Source organism: Diaporthe amygdali (genome assembly GCF_026229845.1).
Source record: "Diaporthe amygdali strain CAA958 chromosome Unknown NODE_13_length_1014660_cov_65_381101, whole genome shotgun sequence".
Taxonomy (NCBI): domain Eukaryota; kingdom Fungi; phylum Ascomycota; class Sordariomycetes; order Diaporthales; family Diaporthaceae; genus Diaporthe; species Diaporthe amygdali.
The window spans coordinates 823,595-841,988 of record NW_026517033.1 but is presented as its reverse complement, the minus strand read 5'-3'; the positions used below and the strand labels follow the sequence as shown (position 1 = coordinate 841,988).

General features: G+C 51.2%; 7 protein-coding genes across 7 annotated transcripts; 4 read left to right on the top strand and 3 right to left on the bottom strand.

The window, feature by feature from the left end:
- Positions 1–1,061: 1,061 nt before the first annotated feature.
- J7T55_003900 (uncharacterized protein) lies at positions 1,062–1,802 on the top strand (the record flags this gene model as incomplete). Its single annotated transcript, XM_053143255.1, has 1 exon — positions 1,062–1,802. One exon carries the CDS (start codon positions 1,062–1,064, stop codon positions 1,800–1,802), a length of 741 nt encoding a protein of 246 aa, XP_052994143.1.
- Positions 1,803–2,595: 793 nt separating this feature from the next.
- On the top strand, positions 2,596–3,988 carry J7T55_003899 (alpha/beta hydrolase fold protein; the record flags this gene model as incomplete). The annotated part of the gene is made up of 4 exons (XM_053143254.1): positions 2,596–2,755; positions 2,929–3,114; positions 3,167–3,915; positions 3,977–3,988. The coding sequence occupies 4 exons, from the start codon at positions 2,596–2,598 to the stop codon at positions 3,986–3,988; spliced, it is 1,107 nt and encodes a 368-aa protein (XP_052994142.1).
- Positions 3,989–5,689: 1,701 nt separating this feature from the next.
- Positions 5,690–6,387, bottom strand: J7T55_003898 (cyclic-nucleotide phosphodiesterase; the record flags this gene model as incomplete). Its single annotated transcript, XM_053143253.1, has 2 exons — positions 5,690–5,887; positions 5,974–6,387. The coding sequence occupies 2 exons, from the start codon at positions 6,385–6,387 to the stop codon at positions 5,690–5,692; spliced, it is 612 nt and encodes a 203-aa protein (XP_052994141.1).
- Positions 6,388–6,832: 445 nt separating this feature from the next.
- J7T55_003897 (uncharacterized protein) lies at positions 6,833–7,906 on the bottom strand (the record flags this gene model as incomplete). The annotated part of the gene is made up of 1 exon (XM_053143252.1): positions 6,833–7,906. The coding sequence occupies one exon, from the start codon at positions 7,904–7,906 to the stop codon at positions 6,833–6,835; it is 1,074 nt and encodes a 357-aa protein (XP_052994140.1).
- A 2,270-nt stretch (positions 7,907–10,176) lies between these two features.
- J7T55_003896 (uncharacterized protein) lies at positions 10,177–11,856 on the bottom strand (the record flags this gene model as incomplete). The annotated part of the gene is made up of 2 exons (XM_053143251.1): positions 10,177–11,731; positions 11,786–11,856. 2 exons carry the CDS (start codon positions 11,854–11,856, stop codon positions 10,177–10,179), a joined length of 1,626 nt encoding a protein of 541 aa, XP_052994139.1.
- Positions 11,857–12,875: 1,019 nt separating this feature from the next.
- Positions 12,876–14,274, top strand: J7T55_003895 (uncharacterized protein; the record flags this gene model as incomplete). Its single annotated transcript, XM_053143248.1, has 4 exons — positions 12,876–13,109; positions 13,165–13,272; positions 13,340–13,731; positions 13,809–14,274. The coding sequence occupies 4 exons, from the start codon at positions 12,876–12,878 to the stop codon at positions 14,272–14,274; spliced, it is 1,200 nt and encodes a 399-aa protein (XP_052994138.1).
- A 1,244-nt stretch (positions 14,275–15,518) lies between these two features.
- Positions 15,519–17,223, top strand: J7T55_003894 (aminotransferase; the record flags this gene model as incomplete). Its single annotated transcript, XM_053143247.1, has 4 exons — positions 15,519–15,585; positions 15,648–16,535; positions 16,594–16,724; positions 16,774–17,223. 4 exons carry the CDS (start codon positions 15,519–15,521, stop codon positions 17,221–17,223), a joined length of 1,536 nt encoding a protein of 511 aa, XP_052994137.1.
- Between the last annotated feature and the right edge of the window lie 1,171 nt (positions 17,224–18,394).

Here is an 18,394-nt window from a genome sequence, read left to right as displayed (position 1 = left end):
TTTTCACTTATAACTAATCCTCTTTAAGCAGTTAATATTAAAAGTAAAAAAATAGCTAATTTTAACTGTTTTAGTATTGGGAGTATTAGCATTAGGAAAAGGGTAGCTGCTATAAGTATAATAAAACTATATCTTTTTACTCAATTTGTTTTTATTTTAAAATTACTTTTTAGCAACTATATAGCCCTAAATATTGCTATAAAGGTTTATAAATAACTTAAAGTCTTTTTTAGTTAAAAATTGATAATTATAAGGTAAAGAAAGCATTATAAGTATAATAGGCTAGTTTTTAGCTATAGCTATGCTTTTTAAGTTATTTATAAGGTTATTATCTTAATTATCAAAAAACTCTATTTTTAAGGCTGCTAAATTAGTAAGTATAACTAAAGGAATTATTTTTAAAGTTACTAAATCTAATAAAGCTATTTTTAGTAATAAAAAAAGTGTGATTATTGTATAAATGATAAAGTTAATTTAGGTAGTTGCATATATAAGAGTAGTGATTGCATGCATTAAAAAAAGTAATATAGCTATAGCTTAACTGTGCAATAAGCAACTAACTAAGCAATAAAAAAGTAGCAATTTTATAAAGTATAAAGAAGGATGTAAGGGTTTATATGCTATTTTGGCTGGCAGGGGTTGATTGAGTTTTTTGGCAGCATGATAGCCTATTTGGGCTAAAAAGTCACAGGGAGTATTGAACAGGGGGTACGAATCGCCGCACTCGCGGGTGTCGCAGAGACATCTTGCATTAAGGAGAATCCATGCACGGAGATCTGGTCACGATCTGCTCCGGATGACTCCTCTATCGGTTCAGACAGCTCGGATCCGGAAAAGACAGCCCCCAAGCTCCTACCCCGGCCAAGGGGCTTAAATGCACACCTGCTTGAGAGTATATCATAACGTGTGTGCGCCTTGTCTCTGGTGGGATGTGGCTCTTGAAGGTCTTCTTCCTCCCTCGATGCTGTCACAGCCGATGAAGCCACCTGCAAAGGCTTCATGAGATCCTAAACCACTTCAACTCAGTGCTGGTTGGGCCGACCACCGATATATAGGTCGCGATGTATTGGCTATACATGCTCATTTACCTGGGGGCAGTCTACGCTGCCTCTCCCGACAACCACAAGAGAGACCTGGCGTCAATTCAAGCTTCCCTCGACGCCATCAACGTCGGTCTCCAAAGAGTCGACACAGCGATCCTGGGAATCGCCCAAGGCACAGGCGCCTCCCTCCTACAGCTCGGCATGCAAGCCGTGCCACTGCTTCAGAATGCGAGCGCCCAGATCCGACAATCCGAGCCGCTGAGTCTTGAGGACTCACTCAACCTCGCCACGACGACGTCTGCACTGCGGCAGAACACCAACCTCACCATCAACGACCTCATCGCGCAGAAGCCTATCCTGGATCAGACGGGCTCCTCTGCGCTGGTAGCCGCCGGTCTGCAGCAGCAGAGGGATGCCAGCAACGACCTGGCCGTTGCACTCGCCAGCAAGGTCGCGCCGAACACGCCCAACGTCGTCCAGGCTCTGAACGAGCTCTCTGGCATCTTCGACCGGGCCATCGCCGCGTTTAGTGGCGCGAACCCAGGGGCCGCTTCACAACTGCCTCCCGCACCGACTTTGACGGCTTCTCCAGGTGACCTCGCGCCTGTCACGCTTCCGGCCCCGGCCGCATCAGCGGCTAATGCTGTGTCGCAGCCTCTGACCGGGATGGGATCTATCAATCCTGACGGATCGTGCAATTGTGCTGTTGAGTGCCCAGCTGGTTCGTTGGGTGGCTCGATGGTCATGCGCTTCGTGTAGGCGTCTCGGCTGGATGTGCAATCATCTAGCAAGTGGTGATTTCTTTCTTGTGTTTAAGTAGGGTAGCTACGGATATGTCGCTGTTGCAGTCGTTGACCACAGGGCAAGGAGGCGCAAAAGGTTGCAATTTTGACTCTAGGGTTTACCATTCCGAAATGATTGTTGGGCAGGTAATGGAGTCGAAAGAGAGATTATAATATGTCGTACCAAAAGGACCGAAAATTAAAACGTTAACTTTTATCCATGTCTCTAGTGATCAGCTGAATGGTGAATGAAGCTTGTGTTAGCAAAATACAGAATACCCAATGAATAATAACACAATAATCCATACCTGCCTGTCATTCGCGTCCCTCAGTGCGATCATCACAGTTAAACTTCCGGCAATGCCCTATCGCCCGAAAGTCTGACAGCCTCCGTCGCTCAGGTCAGGTGTAATGTTTGCATACCTGTTCTGAACTGTACGCAGAGACAACCGGCAGCGACGGAGTATTTTGTCTGCCGTGAACGATGCTACTGTGATAGCGAAGCTGGCGTCATCCCTGGAAGTATAGTCTGAAACAACACGGTGGTATCCATGCGATTGGCTCACAGAGTCACTTTCCTCTCCAATCCCAGATGATCCATGTACCTAGCTTAGCACCAGCCTCGGTTCACATGCGGAAGCTGTTGATATACATTGTTTCGATTGCCTTGCTCAAGACTGTCAATGTTTTAAAGTGAACTCAATCATCCCTCACCTACTGTCCCTCTGTCAAATGCATGTGGTCTGACAGTCGAGGTGTGAGTAAACATCATGGCTGATCCTAAGGACTCCGCCAGCAAGGCGGCAATCCCGCTGGAGCTACTGAAAGTCGAGGCTGCATTTGTGAAGCGTGCGTTGACCTCCTCATCCGGCAAGCGCACAAAGGGATTGGGGGCCCCGACCTACAAGCGAGATGTCATGTATGCCGCCAGTAAGCATCACCCGGACACCGCGGTCTGTTTTCTAGAGGACCACTCCTGCCAGACTTGACAGTGGGCTATGCTTGAAAGACAGGCTATGGGCAGGAAATAATCCATTTTTGGTCCATTGTTTGTTGTAGCGAAGATTCCTCCATGGAACCCAAGAGCTGACTGGGTGCTGCAGTGAGAGAGCTTCTTGGCGGATTGAGCACGCAACAGATACAAGCCATTGTTCCAACGACGGATAAAGTGTATGAGAGAGTGGCCAAATGGAAACACGAGAAGCTCAAAAGCGTAGAACTGGGCTCAGGTGCTCAGGGGCACTGGATCGGGCCTGAACAGGCCAACCACGTCATGCTGTATTTCCATGGTGCGTTCTTCAAGCTTGTACGTCCTCGCTGCCTTTGCTGACTGATTCCCAGGTGGTGGCTTCTATGCACCAGCAACCATGGGGCATCTAAGATATCAGTTCACGTTGCAACGTGATATGGCGAAACGAGGCCAGGACTTCGCGATATTTTCCTTGACGTATACCCTTTCACCCGGCGCGGCATACCCCACGCAGCTCAAGCAGGCCGCATTGGCACTCAATTACCTACTAGTGGACGAGCATCGCGATCCATCGTCAATACTACTCGGCGGAGACTCAGCCGGTGGAAATTTGGCTGCCGCATTGCTGGAACATATTGCTCGTCCGCACCCTCAAGTCCCGGCCGTTACGCTTTCACGCCCCTTACATGCCGCCCTCCTGATCTCGCCGTGGATATCCTTCCAAGTCAATGAGTCATCTATCTCCAGTAACGCCGAATCCGACTATTTGACGCCAAGGGCATTGAGGCGAGCGTCCAACGCCTATATCGAGCCGGGGGGACAGCATGATCAATACTCGCAACCCGTCACTTCTCCGGCAGAGTGGTGGGCTGACATAGCCCGCAGCGTGGTGGACAAGATGATGATCTGGGGAGGAGGAGGCGAGGTCCTGATTGATGGAATTCGGGCCTTCGCCGCGACGGTCAAGAACGGGTTCTCCGAGGCCGATGCTGAGAGAGTCAATCGTGACGAGCAGAAAGGGACGGACAGGTTCACATTCGTTGTAACGCCGAAGCATTCGCATGAGGAGATGATCATTGATGAGGTCTTCTTCAGGAGCAAGAAAGGCGAAGGTGCGGAGGTAATTGAAAGATGGTTGTCTGGAGTGCTAAAATTGTTGTAACTCATCTGCCATTTGAAAGGAAGTTCTCTGATTAGGTAATACCTTTTGCTCGCATCCCTATCTGCTTATCTTCTCTGTTTTAGAAAAATTGCTGGAATCTTTGTGCATATGGGACCTAAGCGTTGCAGTTCTAGTTACGACAATCCGGATACATGTCATCCCATTGTGAAACCTTTTTATGCTTCCAAATAGATATAATCGTGAAATGTTCATAAGTACAATAGACGGAATGATCACACTTAGACAAGTAGGATCATTGACATTCAGTCATAAAACTAGTGGCTTGTGTGCCAACGCGGTAGTCACCTGTGTTTGCAAAGCAATGTCGACTTACTGTCTCCGTGAGTAGTTTGTTTGGACTTAAAAGACCTTTTGAGGTCAGACCATCAGTCCTACCGTCTTGTGTTCTCACCTTGAGCAACAAAATTACTGAAATGTAACTTTAGAACAATCCATCGAGTAGGGTGCTTCGAAAGATTCATTCTTGCCATAAGGTTAAACGCGTCCACGTGTGCCAACCATGACGTTGTACTTAAATGTTTGGAAAATTCGACGCTTCTCTGAAAATTATATACGACACAGCCCATGCCTATGCGGTTACAGCGTGAGTGGGTGCCTTCAACAGATCACTCGTGCAGCCGTTCAGAGGTTTTGTCCATTGGATCCTCCTACACCTACAAAACACTGCATTGTACATATTTCATGGCTGCATACATATTTACGGTGAATCCATTGTTATCGGTAATTGCTTACTCATATGAATACTCTGATAACCTATGCATGTCTTATACTTTTTTTTGGTGTACTTGAAATGGTGGTATCCTAGGTCCCATAGAGCCATGCCGATCAGTCAATAGTGATGAAGCACGCTCCGTCGATCCGGAGATCTTACTGGCCATGTCATGGATACATTCAAGGAATCAGACTGCGATGCCTTTGAGACTTCTCGGATGGCCACCGACATTACTTTGTGCTGAGCACCAGGACGGTCCAACCCATGGTCGATTCAAGCAGGTATGCTTCACATCGAAGACATCATAGAGGTATGATAGTATAAATCAAATAGGAACGTTTGCCTGCCAATGGGGTATAGACAATTGACGAGCACCACGCAGTTATAAACATGACAACACAGCTAACACTCTTCAAGTGTCTCTTATTGCAGCATGGTCGAATCACAGCATCATGGACAGCATTTTACGTGATAATTTATGTCTCTTCAAATCTGTGGTCTGCAAGTATTTACTACTCAAGCGTTCGATTCAAGTAGAGGAACTAGATCTGACAACATTAGGAACTCACTAAGATGGCTACTTAATTACACGGCCGCCGATCTACCCCCTCCAACCTCAACAGCTCAAAGCTTTTGGAGTTCACAAAAACAACAATAAGATCCCGCTACTTGGGGGATTTTGTTCCAAAATTTCCCGAGCGTCTCAGTGTCCCCTCAAGACGTCTCCATTTCCGCTATCGATATTGCATTCAGGGCTATAGTTCAGAATGACATTGGGAATAAGGATTTGAGCAACTTGGGCGACTCAGAGATTGTGCACTCAATGAGACACAAAAGCTGTTAGGCGGTCGGAAGTCTAACGAATTATAAAACCACATCTTTGATACGCATTTGCTTTTAGTATCACAACTTAGTCACTCACGGTCTGGAGACACAAGACCATCGTTGAAAGCCTAGGACCATCTGTTGAACCACCACGCTCACCCGTGTCATGAAGCTTCACAATGTCCTGGTCGCGATAGGCTTCCAATGCTCAATCCCTCTCTCTGTGGACACGAGCCAAACGACGCCGCCTTCCCAGCCACCCATGTCATGAGACTCATGCCCCAGATCCACGCCAGACTGCTTTACTGCGTCTTCGATTTCTTTCAGCTTCGCTTCATCGATGGTCACATCGCCACTGCCGCGCATCGTCAACTAACGTCAAACCAATAAAGAGATTGGGCCTCAGAAATAACCAGCGCCTAGAAATGAATGGACAGGACTCACTACATCAGACTGACATGAGGTCCAAAGGCCTCCCTCCAATCCGAAAGCCACGATTTCGTTTTTGGGCCGACGTCATCCTCCCCCTCGACACCGCGCGCCCTAGCAATGGCTGCGACGTCCTTCGCGCCATCGAAATCGCACTTGATGTAGCATCTCCGGAAATAGAAGTCCTGCGACTTCACACTCTCGAAGCGCACCACTGACTTGGACGCCTCAGGAAACGGAATGCTATCCAGCCATTTCTGGGGCTGATCACCGTAGACGCTGGGGTCGATGCCGGACGTTAGGGTCAGGTGTGGCGCGAAGGTTGGTGGGCGCGGGGACTGATCTGGGAAGTGCGCTGGGAGGGTCGTATCGATGAGCTTGGTGATGATCCCGTGCAGAGGGTGGGTTGGTGGTGGCGTCAGCCACAGTGAAGAGCCTGCCATTGTACTATGCGTTTTTTGGGGGCCGGTGGATGAGAATTGGTGGGATATCGAGAGCTGAAGGGCCTCTGAAGGTGAGGGTGAGTGGAAGGTGGTCGAAGGTTGAACAAGGGAGCGGGGCCAGGGTTCAACCCGGCTCGTTTCTCTCACTACAGCGACGTGACACGACATTTCACAATCAGCGTTCCCAAGACTGAACATGTGACGATGTTTTGTGAGGTTTTTTGACCACAACATTCCATGGCATCGCACATAAGCTGAGTATAGAACATATACACAGGTTATTTATCAAGTTCAACAAAGAGCCAGCTGTGGGACGAGTCGGGAAGTTGACGGACGACATAGACGAGCCGCGTAGAGGATTGTATGGGTCAAAAGTGGTATCAATCGAATAAAAGACATTATCAACGCTCATCGTCAGTCATTAGCCGCTCCCTAACAGGAGCACTCAAGCCCCACTCCGTCTCCTGCCGGACCTCCCCTTCCTCCCCTTCCTCCGCCACCATACCTTGATCTTCTTTCTGAGCGCCGTATTAAACCCGTACGTCAGCGCGTTCGCCAGCCCGACAAATTGACTGCTCGACTGCAGCGCCGCCAGCACCCTGCTCTGCGACGTGTTGCCCGTCGCCTCCATGAAGCGGTTGACCAGCCCGGGGATCCACAGGATCACGTACATGATCGGGTACGCGTTGAGCAACAGCATGCGCTTGATCTCACGCTCCATCTGCCGCGTTTGCCGCCGCTGTGGGAACTCGCTGTCGGTCGTGACCATGGCGTCGAATTTGCTCCCGCTGAGCGCCGGTGGTGGTGCCTTGCGGTTCGCAGTCGTCTTCATCGTCGGTGGCCGGTGGCCCGTCTCCTCCTCGATGATCTGGTCGTGGATGTCGTTGTAGTCGACATCCGAGTCGGACACGGAGCACATCGAGCTGGCCCTGCTGCGTCGTGCTCTCTTGCGGTCCCCGGACGCGAACTCATCGTGCATATCGTCTTCATTGGTCCTCACGTAGGCTGCTTCGGGGGCTGACATCTCCCATTGGTCCTCCAGCACCCTCGATATCCTCGACTTGCTGACTGTCGACAGCTCCGTGTCTTGCTGCTCGTCGTCCTGGCCGTTGTCCATTTTGTTAAATCCCTTCCGCCGGCGCCGGGAGCGCTCCGTCGCGCCGCTCAGGTCAGTGATAGTGGTGCTGACCATCGAGCGGAAGTGCCGGTTCATGTACCACCACACGAAGATGTAGATCCCGGCGGTAAAGAAGATGATGGCAATTCTCCACCCGTGCGTCAGTGCATACCGAAGGCCCGTCTGAGAGCTCATAATCCAGCACCAGTTGCCGCTCACGGGGCCCATCTTGCCCATGGAAGTTGCTATCGTCGCGGTGATGAAGGGAATCACCCATACGGAGACGCAGATTGCGACCTTACGCCATGTCGAGGCGTTTGGCATATATGTCGTCCGGGTTATGGTAAGGAGTGTGACGAGCGCGATGACGAGGATAGAGAAGTCCGATGCTTGCACGGACATTTGGCCAATAAAACCATTTATTGTGCATGCTGTGCTGGGATACAGAGCATGATCGCGTAGATATATAATTCCTGATACTGTATTGTTCAGTGTATTTACGAATTCTGTACACGACGTCAGTGTTCGTCTTCACTGAAGTAACCAGTCGATGCAATGGACATGAATCGATTATGCTAGGCCATATGTGGAGGGCAAAGGGCACGTACCAGCCAATGCCAGGTTGAAGACCAAGGCATGACGAAAAGAACGTTGCTCATGGCGATAATAGGCGTACGAGGCCAGGACGCACGATGTAGCTATGAATGAAATGAGACTGCCGGAGAAGGTGACTGAGGCAACGAGCCCGTCGAAGCCCGCCCTTGGATCCATCGTGACTTGTATAAGCACCACAGGCTCGAGTGATGTCGATAATTTGAGAGTAATGACTGGTAGCGGCGGTCACACCGGATGAGCACGCCGACCCAGCCGAAATAGACACTGCCAAAGAGAGTGATGACCCTCCCCCAGAGTGGATCGTGGGGTCTTCGTCCGCAGGTGTCGAAGTCAGGGGTCGCGGGTCATGAGATTCGTGCCATCAATTCGGTCGTTGGGCAGGACGTCGGTCGAGTGGTGATAATTTCGACTCGCGAACAAACTCAGGAAAGCGAAAAAAGGCTGACAGCAGAGGAAAGAGATGGCTTTACTCGATTACCCATGGAGCCAAGCAGGGCGCAGCGGAACCCATGCGTGGACGAGTGGATCATCGCCATCAAGAACTCCGAGATATTATACCAGTACAGAGTGCTGCCGCACGTAAATATCACGACTGACTCGTGGCCCGTACAAAGATGAATTCAGGGGTTGGCGCGGGCTTCCACGTCGATCCCTGATCCGCAAATGACCCGACCGGGTCCAGCAACCTGGATTGGCGAGGGCCAAGTCCTGGAATGTCTATTTCGGGCCTGCCCTGAAAAATTGACGTTTATGCAGATTGGGTGAAGCGCGCGGGCGGCTGTTTGATTTCGCAGCAAAAGGTCTGAGCACACGGGCGAGGCATTCCAGCCAAGCACAAAAGCCCTACAGCTGCCGTGCATCGTCCCAAGTCGCTTATACAGATCCTTTGGGGAAGCTTATCTATAATGGCTGGACCGCATGGAGTGTGGTGTCGCGCATAGCCGCAGCGCGGTCTTACTGCGGCTGTTATCGCCAACCCTCGCTTGAGCGAGCGAGCTTTGCCGAGTTTCGGCGGGCTTGACGTGATCTGGGGGAGGTCCCACTTCACGGGATCCACAAGCCCTCTCTCGTCAGTTTCAGAAAACCACGGGGTGACCAAGTGAGGCGAAGACAAGCTTCGCGAAGTTTCAACCCGCCTGTCCGAGTCGATGGACAAAAAGAAGCACGAACATGACAGAGTCTCTGCTAGTCGTCGCCGTCGTCGCCGTAAATGTCGTTTAAGCGTTAGCCTTTGCTCTTGGCAGGAGTGCGCTGCAAGTCACGCCTGCTCGCACGGTTTGCATCTAACGTTGCAGAATCGACTCAGCCATTGGACGAACTTGGGCTCCGGACCGTTGTGAGGCTGATTGAACCTGATTCGGCAGAGCAACTTCACCTCGTGGCAGTGACATCTGATACCGGCAGCTTGTACTCGCAACCTGCAAACGGTCTCGTCAATGCCGTGGCAGTGTCCCAACGGGGTGTCTGAAGAGAAGGGGGATAGTTCGCACGCTTGCGCGAGTCGTTGATTGACATCGGACTTTCGGACTCAAAACATGCCCCTGCAAATAGTCAGTCTGAGGTAACCCGTGCAGACAATGGATTAACCACGTGAGGCCAAATGAAACATATACTCTTGCTATTCCCGAAAAGGATTTAGACTAAATCTTAAATACAACACCATAGGAGTCTAATTCTTTTATGTCAAGTGCAAAATACTCGGTACAATGGAGTTTTTCCTACTAGTGTCTTTTCTATGCATTTAGTAATGCTATTATCATGAGAAGCTTTACTCAAAGCTGAGGCAGTGGGAGATTTAAGTAGAAGAGAATGAGTTTTGCCGAGTGAGCAAGACTTTTGAAGACGTGCAGCAACTTGAGACTGAGAGGAGCTGAGCTATCAAGCAAGTGCACCTCAGCACATGAACATTAATTCCTTACGTCTACGTCGAGCTTCCCAAGTGGCTGTCACTACTAGTATCCCTGAGCCATGACAGCCCTATACCTTCAGCAGCCGGGTCTTGAAAGTGGCTCCAGCCTCAGGTTACCATGTACCTTTCTCTCGCTCCTGTAGGTTAGCTATGACGATTGCTGAGCCAGTTGGCCCAGCCAGCCCTCCAAGTCAGCCATTACACGTTCCCCAAGAGACTCATCAAAAAGGCAATCCTGCCAGCTGCCGCCAACGCACAGCCGCTCTCCGGATACCGTCAGGGGCGAGATGTTGATCGCAGCGGCAGTCGTCTCCGTGCTCAGTGCGAACTGCGCCCTCCGGATCGCCCAGACGTCATCAGTACTAGACGATACCGGCGGCAGGGACGGTGCACTACCGCTGCCGGGGCCCGTCTTGGACGACTTCCCGTCCAGGACACCGGTGCCCGTGATCCACCACGAGTGCACCCGGGGCTTGCGGGCCGCGTTGGCCATCTCCTGCTGCCAGTCCCCGATGAACTTCATGATTCCAACTATGTCATTCTTGAGACCCATTGCGAGCCTCTGTTCCATTTCTCCCCGCACCCTGGCGGCGTCCGACCAGATCAGGTCCACAAGCTCGGCGGACAATACCTCGGCTCTGTTCCCTCCCTCGACTGTTCCAGAGGTGGGTGGGTCGGTTGCAGAGCGGGAGACCAGGGAGCGGATCTGGCTCACGAGCCCGCGCTCGAATTCGTGCGTCATGATAGTCACGAAGTTCCCCATGGTTCGGTCGGGCTCGAGCCAGGGGTACGCCGGGGGTTTCGGGTCCACGTATCGCCGCATGTCCATGGTGGTGCCGCTTGCGAAAGCAGGCGCGGCGTCCTCAGCCAGCTGCGAGGCGAGTGAGGTGAGTGTGAGCACATGGAGGAGGCCGGTGAGTGTTGTCTTGTGCTGTCGGCAAGCGCGTAGGATGTTCCCCAGCGGTTCGGCCTCGACTGTGAAGGCGCGAACCTGTGTCTTGAATGGGCTTGAGCGGCTAGGTATCGGTGCCCATTTTGCCAGTGTTGGCTTTGCTGTGAGCATTGTTGGGCCCCATTCTTCCCACATTGTTTTGAGGATAAAAGGGAGCGTCACAGGCAGCTTGCAAATTTCCTCGACCGGTGGAGGTAAATTGGGAGGCGAGTCTGGCAATTTGATTACTGACAAGTCGTCTGTGTCATTCTCTGCGTCTTTCCCCAGTGCTGCGCTGTCCAGACTTTCCAGAAGACTTGCATGGAATATCTTGCCACTCATGCCGTCGCAGTGAGGGTGATTCCAAGTGAACACGATCTCCACAAACTGTGTTTGCTGAGGACGAATGACGACAACTCTCCATCCTGGCCGGCTGTCAAGTTCAGGGTACGTGGCATCAACCTCGTCTGCGAGGATTTCTTGTAAGATACCTTCGAGCTCCGCCTCAGAGTCCTTGAAGTGCCATGTGACGTGCTGGCGCAAGTTAAGGGTCTCTAACTGAACCCACGTGGGGCTCTTGGAGTGAGCATCTGCAATTGCAACCTGCAGGACACCATGTTTGAGAACCGCGTCGACAATGGCGTTTTCAACGGCTCGAACCAGCTCATCTCGCGACTCAGGACCCGAGAGCGTCACGGGAATCGAGTATCGGCTTGAAACAGAGGTACCTCTGTATTGGTCCAACAGGTACATAGCAAGCTGGTATACCTCACTACGTGCGTCAGCTTATGCCTTGCGGCTTAAAGATAGCAGTGGGGTGACAGACTTGTTGCCGAGTTTGCGTAGCAGCTTGGGCTCTGCGCGGTCTGTTGTGCTTTTGTGCTTCGAACGGAACATCGTGAAGACCTCATAGGAGATGCAATGTCCGGGTAGCCTGCCTGGTCAGATGGGGAGGTGCCTGGTCTCCGATGGACGTTCGTGCATGTGGGCGGCTCCGGTGCTCTCAGGTGCGACGAATATCCTCGGTACGTCTTGCCGAGAAGCGAGTAGCTGGCTAAGGGAGCGTTTAGCGCCAAAACGATGATGACAAGAAGGGCTGAGTGTTGGTGTCGCACAAAGTCGGAAGAGCCTCAAAAGACTTGAAAACGGAGGGTATCACAGGCTTCAATACGTTGTTGCCTAGAAGTCTGTGTAACAGCTGAGACCCCCATCGGCCAAGAACATTGGATAGCCGCGTCTGGAATCGTATATTGCTTCCTTGCATGCATTCCGTCTTGTGAAACATTCGAACACGTTACTTACACACCGTGCGAGCACCAGACTGTGCGAGTTTGTTTGTCTTACACTGCCCGGAGCTCGAGTTCTTCGCCTGCAGTCATCTCGAACAATCATACCACGTTAATGAAAAGTGCACCTGGGAATTCACCTGTGATTGGGCCTCGGCAGGCGACACCAACATAAGTGCATGCGAGTTGGCCCCCAAGCCACCCAACAGCTGCAGGGCTCCAAACGATCCCTGGCCCCCTCATTTCATACAATCTCTTATTTCCGATCAGGTGGGATACACGACAGATGATAGTCAGCACCGGTATGTCAACCCATTCGCCTGTCAACCAATGACCATTGCATCACTATGCATCAAAGTAATCCTCCAAATCCTTCCGGCTGCGGGAGCCCTGCTTGGGAAAGGATTCACACTTAGCCGTTATGCCGAGCCCACCGAAATAGCAAGAATGGCGCACTCCACATCCAATCGCTTCTTCGGATGTGGGATGCCAAAGTGGCGGCTTACACGTATCTCATGCGGCTGATTCTACTACATGACGGTCTGCCCCCAATTCTGCAATGTCGTTGTGAACCATGAGCTCTGCTGCTGCTGCTCTTCCAAATCCACTCCCATCTTCACGTCTACCAAGATGTGGGCCATTCTGGGGCGCGCGGCGACTTTAACGGACCTCGACGGACCCGCGATCGAGCCGCCAGCGGGGACCACGCCCAACTTCGACGTTCAGGACCGCCATCATGCTGTCGGATACTTTGTGGTCATCTTTTGCAGCATTCTTGCGACCCTAGCCGTCCTACTACGCCTGGCTTCAAGGTATCACATGGGAAGATTCCACATTGAAGATGTGTTCCTCGTCATGGGTTTGGTATGTGGAAGTTCTTTGCGCACATGTCTCACTGGGCGCTGCTGACTCGTTTCAGGGAGTGTATGCTGGATACATGTACCCGCTCTACGAGTGTTCAATATGGCCGGGCATCAATGTCCACGAGTGGGACGTGAAGCTGAGGGACCTTGAACGTATCTTGTGGGTAAGAGCACAACTTGAGCATCTGCATATGGATTGTGCGTCACAGTTTCACACTGACAACCCCAAAGCTCATACATCTAGCATCGATCAACTATGGCGTCTCCATTATGTTTGTCAAGCTCGCCATCCTACTCGATTGGTTACGCATTTTCGTGCCCAGGGGTCAGAAGAACAAGATGTACTGGACTTTTCAATTCTTGATCTGGGGTAATGTCATTTATTACGTCTCTGGAACCTTTCTCGAAATATTCCGGTGCTGGCCCCGACAAAAGATTTGGGATCCATTGTTTGTGGGGGGCAGCTGCCCGATCGACATCGCGGCCAACAACTTCGCATCCACCCTCATTAACCTGGCCTCTGACATTGCTATCCTCTTACTACCTCAGTGGGTTATATGGAAATTGCATATGTCAAAGGCTAAGAGGATGGGTATATCACTGCTGTTTGTTATTGGTATCTTGTAAGTGCCCGCCGGCTGGGCACAACTTGCCTGAATAACCAGTTGACTCGATACTGACTTTACTCTTCACCCCAAAGTGCCACTGCCGCCGGTTTAGCTCGCTTGGTCTATCTTTTGCAGCTGCTCTACTCTGACGATGAGTACTTCTGGATAGCAAACGTCGGTCTTTGGGGCGCCGGCGAGATCGCGGCTGGATTCCTCATCGTAGGTGTTCCCGGTATCCCCAAGGTCGTCCAGGGCATCCAGGCCTCGGATTCCTTTACGAATCTTCTCAGCAAGCTCGGAATCTCCACCGTGCAAATGCAGTCAGATCCCACCAGTGGCCGGCCCAGTATCAAGAATTTTGGCAGGAGTACGACGCCGCGGAAGCGACGTGGGCTTTGGGACATCAGCGATGCGGATACGTTTGGCTTGGTCTCGGTACAGGCGACACCCGGCGACCCAGCGGCCCACAAGGCAGACCACCCACCCAATGCCATCATCAGGGAGACTCGATGGGATGTGGACGTGGAAAGGGAGCAGGGGCCTTATGAGCGCACGTGATAGAGGTTAAAGCTTCGGCATAGCGGCGAGTGATTGCAGTACTCGATTCGACGACAAAAAGGATAAAAGCATTTGGACACCTTGGTTCCACCCACGACTTCCCCTAGAAGACCGGCGGGTCCTTTGGTACCCCCGGAATACCTGTGTAATTCTTTTCACCTCTTTTTCGAGTACTTACATCGCTATCTCTGGCTGTATCTAGTAATTAAATATGTTTGACATCGATTCTCAAAGTGAAAGACTTATGTGATATTCGTAATATCGCGAAACAGCCTTATGTTGTTGTGTGAAGTTGGCACACAAAAATGAAAACGTCAATGCCCAGCCGCGAACAGAGACGAGGTCACATTCAGCCTTTAGCCACGTCGTCTTGCCCAGCCATCTAGACCTGGCTAGGCGTATCCTGGTAGTGCAAAATCCGACTGCTGACAAGGTCTCAGTCGCGAGAAGACGGCATGGGTTCACTACGAAACGACAATATTGCTCGGGTGCTTGATGGTAACGTCAGAATCCTTCCAAGTGCAACCCTGAATCCGAGCTGAGATCTCATTTTCGTCCAATTAATTGACTGGCTTACGCGGTTTGTTCACGGAGGGACAGTGTAGGCAGACACGAGCACGAAATCGGGACTTTTAGTCTGCATACATCAGCGGCAACGTGCATAAGGTCGAACGAAGGATTCGGCCCTCTTGATAACATCAATAGTGGCCGGTTTGAGAGATTCTTCAGTCTTCTTTGGGAAAGGCTGCCCGTCCAGAGTTGCATTCCATCAAGAAAAGGGGGTCGTACAGCAAAAAGACCCTCTGTCTTGCCCCAGCTGCCTGAAGGACTGTACGACGGATAGTTCGACTTCCGGACCGCACCGCGGCTCAGCTCCGTCAACGGCTCTTTCACTGCCGTCACATGCATCCTTAGTTCGTCTTTTAGCGGAAACATTTCTCAAGCTGATCCTTCCTGTCACCCGGTTAATACGGGCCGTGGACATACGGGAATACCCGGGCTCAACTTTTATGTCCACTTTTGTGGTGTCGGTAGGGCTGGTTAGGCTGATCACCTTCCGGACACAGTGCCTACGAGCAAGAACATGACGGAATGTATCGATACTTGAAGAGTGAGTTTTGTGGAAGTATACCTCCACAAGCTGATCTTAGCAGGTAAGACTAAGGGGAAGTGGATCAATCAATGAAGTCAACATGCATATTGGTTGTCGGCCTCCCTTTCTTCTGCCTGCAATATCAGACACCATGGGCCTTCCATCTGTCAACGCAGCCTCCTACATTTCATCCTTGTCTCCGGAAATGAAGATAGAAGGTGCGAAACTGTAGAAGCGCCTCGACTATCATAGCTCAAGGAGCATTTACTCACCATGACAGTCACGGTTGACAGAGGCTCACCACTGGGCCCTTCTGGGTCCGCTGCGATCCGGATTCGACAACAGTGCGTGCGGCCACACGCGACCAAAGCCCTCCCGCTATTCTACCGCAACATTGAGGACGCTCTCGACGTCCGCCGCGCCGCACACAACTTCTACTCCATCTCACAAAACAGTTGGCAGACATACGACCATGTCGCTGATTTTTGCTCAGGAGATATCCTGGGCCTCGCAGCCAGCCCGGAACGGCGTGCCGAGTTCTTGGCCGAGCAGGCGGCCCACCCGGATTTCAGCCTGGGATCAACCGGCGTCCGGCTCATGGACGGCAACTACCCTTACCTAGAGGAGGCCGAGAGCCAGATCGCCGCCTTTCACGGCGCAGAGGCCGGGCTTCTTGTGAGCTCGGCCTTCGAGGCCAATATCGCCGTCTGGACTGCTATCCCACGACCGGGGGACGTCATCTTGTACGATTCCCTAGTTCACGCCAGTACTCTTGAGGGTATCAAACAATCCCTAGCTATCCAGAAGATCGAATTTCCTCATAGCGACATTGAGGCCTTCCGATCGGCATTGCAGGATGCCCTTGATACGCAGCCGCTCGTGCGACAGGGAAAGCGTTGTGTTCTTGTTGCGCTTGAGTCCTTCTACAGCATGGACGGAGATGTGTGCCCACTCCAAGAATTTATCAGCGTTGCAAAGGAAGTATTCCATGGCCAAGAGGGAAATGTTCAGTTCGTGGTGGACGAGGCACATAGTGTTGGGGTCATTGGGCCTAAGGGCGCAGGGTTGGTTTGTGAACTGGGTCTGCAGGATGAGATCGCGGTTGTTGTGCACTCATATGGGAAGGCAATGGGCGCGACAGGTGGTACGCTTTCCTCTTCTAGCATATGTACGGTGTTACTACTTCCGATTACCCATCTGCTAACGACTCGCAGCCATTATTCTAGGGAATAGGACCGTAAAGAGTGCCCTTGTCAACTTTGGCCGCTCTATCATCTATACCACCTCGCCATCATTTCTCTTTGTGGCAGCCATCAAATCCGGTTATTCTTTGCTGACAAGTGGCCGCACACTTGAGGTGAGATCTACCTTACCAAACTCAAAGGACACACGTTGACATATTCTAGGCCCAAGAACACATTCAGGAACTGGCCAGGCACTTCTATGAGTCTATTACCTCACATCCTGATTGGGAAAAGGCTGAAGAAGACGGGCTTCTTTCCGTTCCCTTGGTAGAGGGGTGGGAAGAACGCCCCTTTTTCACTCACATTGTCACAGTATCCACCCGCCAGAAATATGTATGGTGGCTATACTTCGCGTTGCTATCAGCTGGTTTCTGCACCTTTCCCGTGAATTACCCAGTTGTGCCCCTTGGACAAGGCCGGCTTCGCATCATACTCCACGCTTCCAACACTCATGAGCAGGTTACCCAATTTATAGATGCGACATTCGCGTGGGTGGAGGAAATGAGGGAGATAGAAGCTGGAGCAACGACAGAGAAGGTGTCAAAGGCAGCAAAGGAGTTCTACACATGGATGAAAGAAGAAAACCTAAGCGGATATGGCTTTGCCGAGTAGTTTTATCACTTTGTATTTTGGTTTTTGTCAGTAGCCAAATTCAGTACAAGAACAACAATAGAAGAGTCGCAATTCTACAAGACGCATACTCAATTCAATACCCAGCACTCTTAGTTGCGTGGGCTGTAACATGGAGCGGGAGATGTATGCAGATCCAAATTCACATGTTGGTGGCGATTTGCAATCACCCTAGCCTTCTTCTGCCTGGTCGTCAAAAGCCGAAACTCGTCGAAGAAGCCTGGCCTAGGCAAAGTGGCTGCGTGGGGGCCAGCCACCTGGACGGATGTCAGAACTTTCTGGCGCCACTTAGTTTTTCGTGATGCGAAGATGGTGTTCCGTAATTTGGCAGTCTCCGTGCCACAGCGTCTGGCTACAGCGATGTCACACAAAGCAGCGCCTTTCACTAATTCAGCAGCTCGATGCAGGGAAAACGGCTTGGCACCAATCCTGGCGCTTAGACTCATTCCTATGAATCCTTCCACCTGGCCTGATGGATTCAGCCTTATCCAATCTAGTTGGGTTAGACGTGTGACCTGTCTCTTGTGTTGGTCGAGAAAAAATCGGACACCCACATACAGTGATTGAAGACTGTGCAGTCAACAGCTGTACCTTTAGTGGATAAGCGCTAACATTGAAGCTACGCTCCATGCGAGCATGGGCCTGGAACTTGATCTGCAGTCATGTTTCTATACTCTGATTAGCTTCAAATTCATTAGGTCAGTAACCGAGTGTGTGAGACACTGTCTGCGCTGTGAGGTGTCAGTTCTGGTTCTATGAAAAGTTGGCTGTGATCTGCCTGCCCAGACAAGGTAGTCTGCTACGTCCAGAGCTCTTTGGTGGTGGTTGTCACTGTACTTCAGATCGTAATGTCATGTCAAGGTACCCCGGATGCCTTTTCGATCAATGTCGTGTTGTCTGTGAAATAGCCCCCAGGTGCATCACCCTGTCACGGATGTGCCTGATTTGGGTTGTATTATGAAGTCAAGTATCTTCAGCCCCAAGCGGCTCACTGATGCCATCACTTCGGACTGGCGCTTGAAGTCGACCTTGGCTTGGTGTTGGCCTTATTGTTTATAATACAGTCAACACTCTGCACTGATTGTTCAAATCAACGTATTGAGACTTGCCCACGTCCATGTGCAGTCTTTGATGCGGTGCTATTCCATACCCT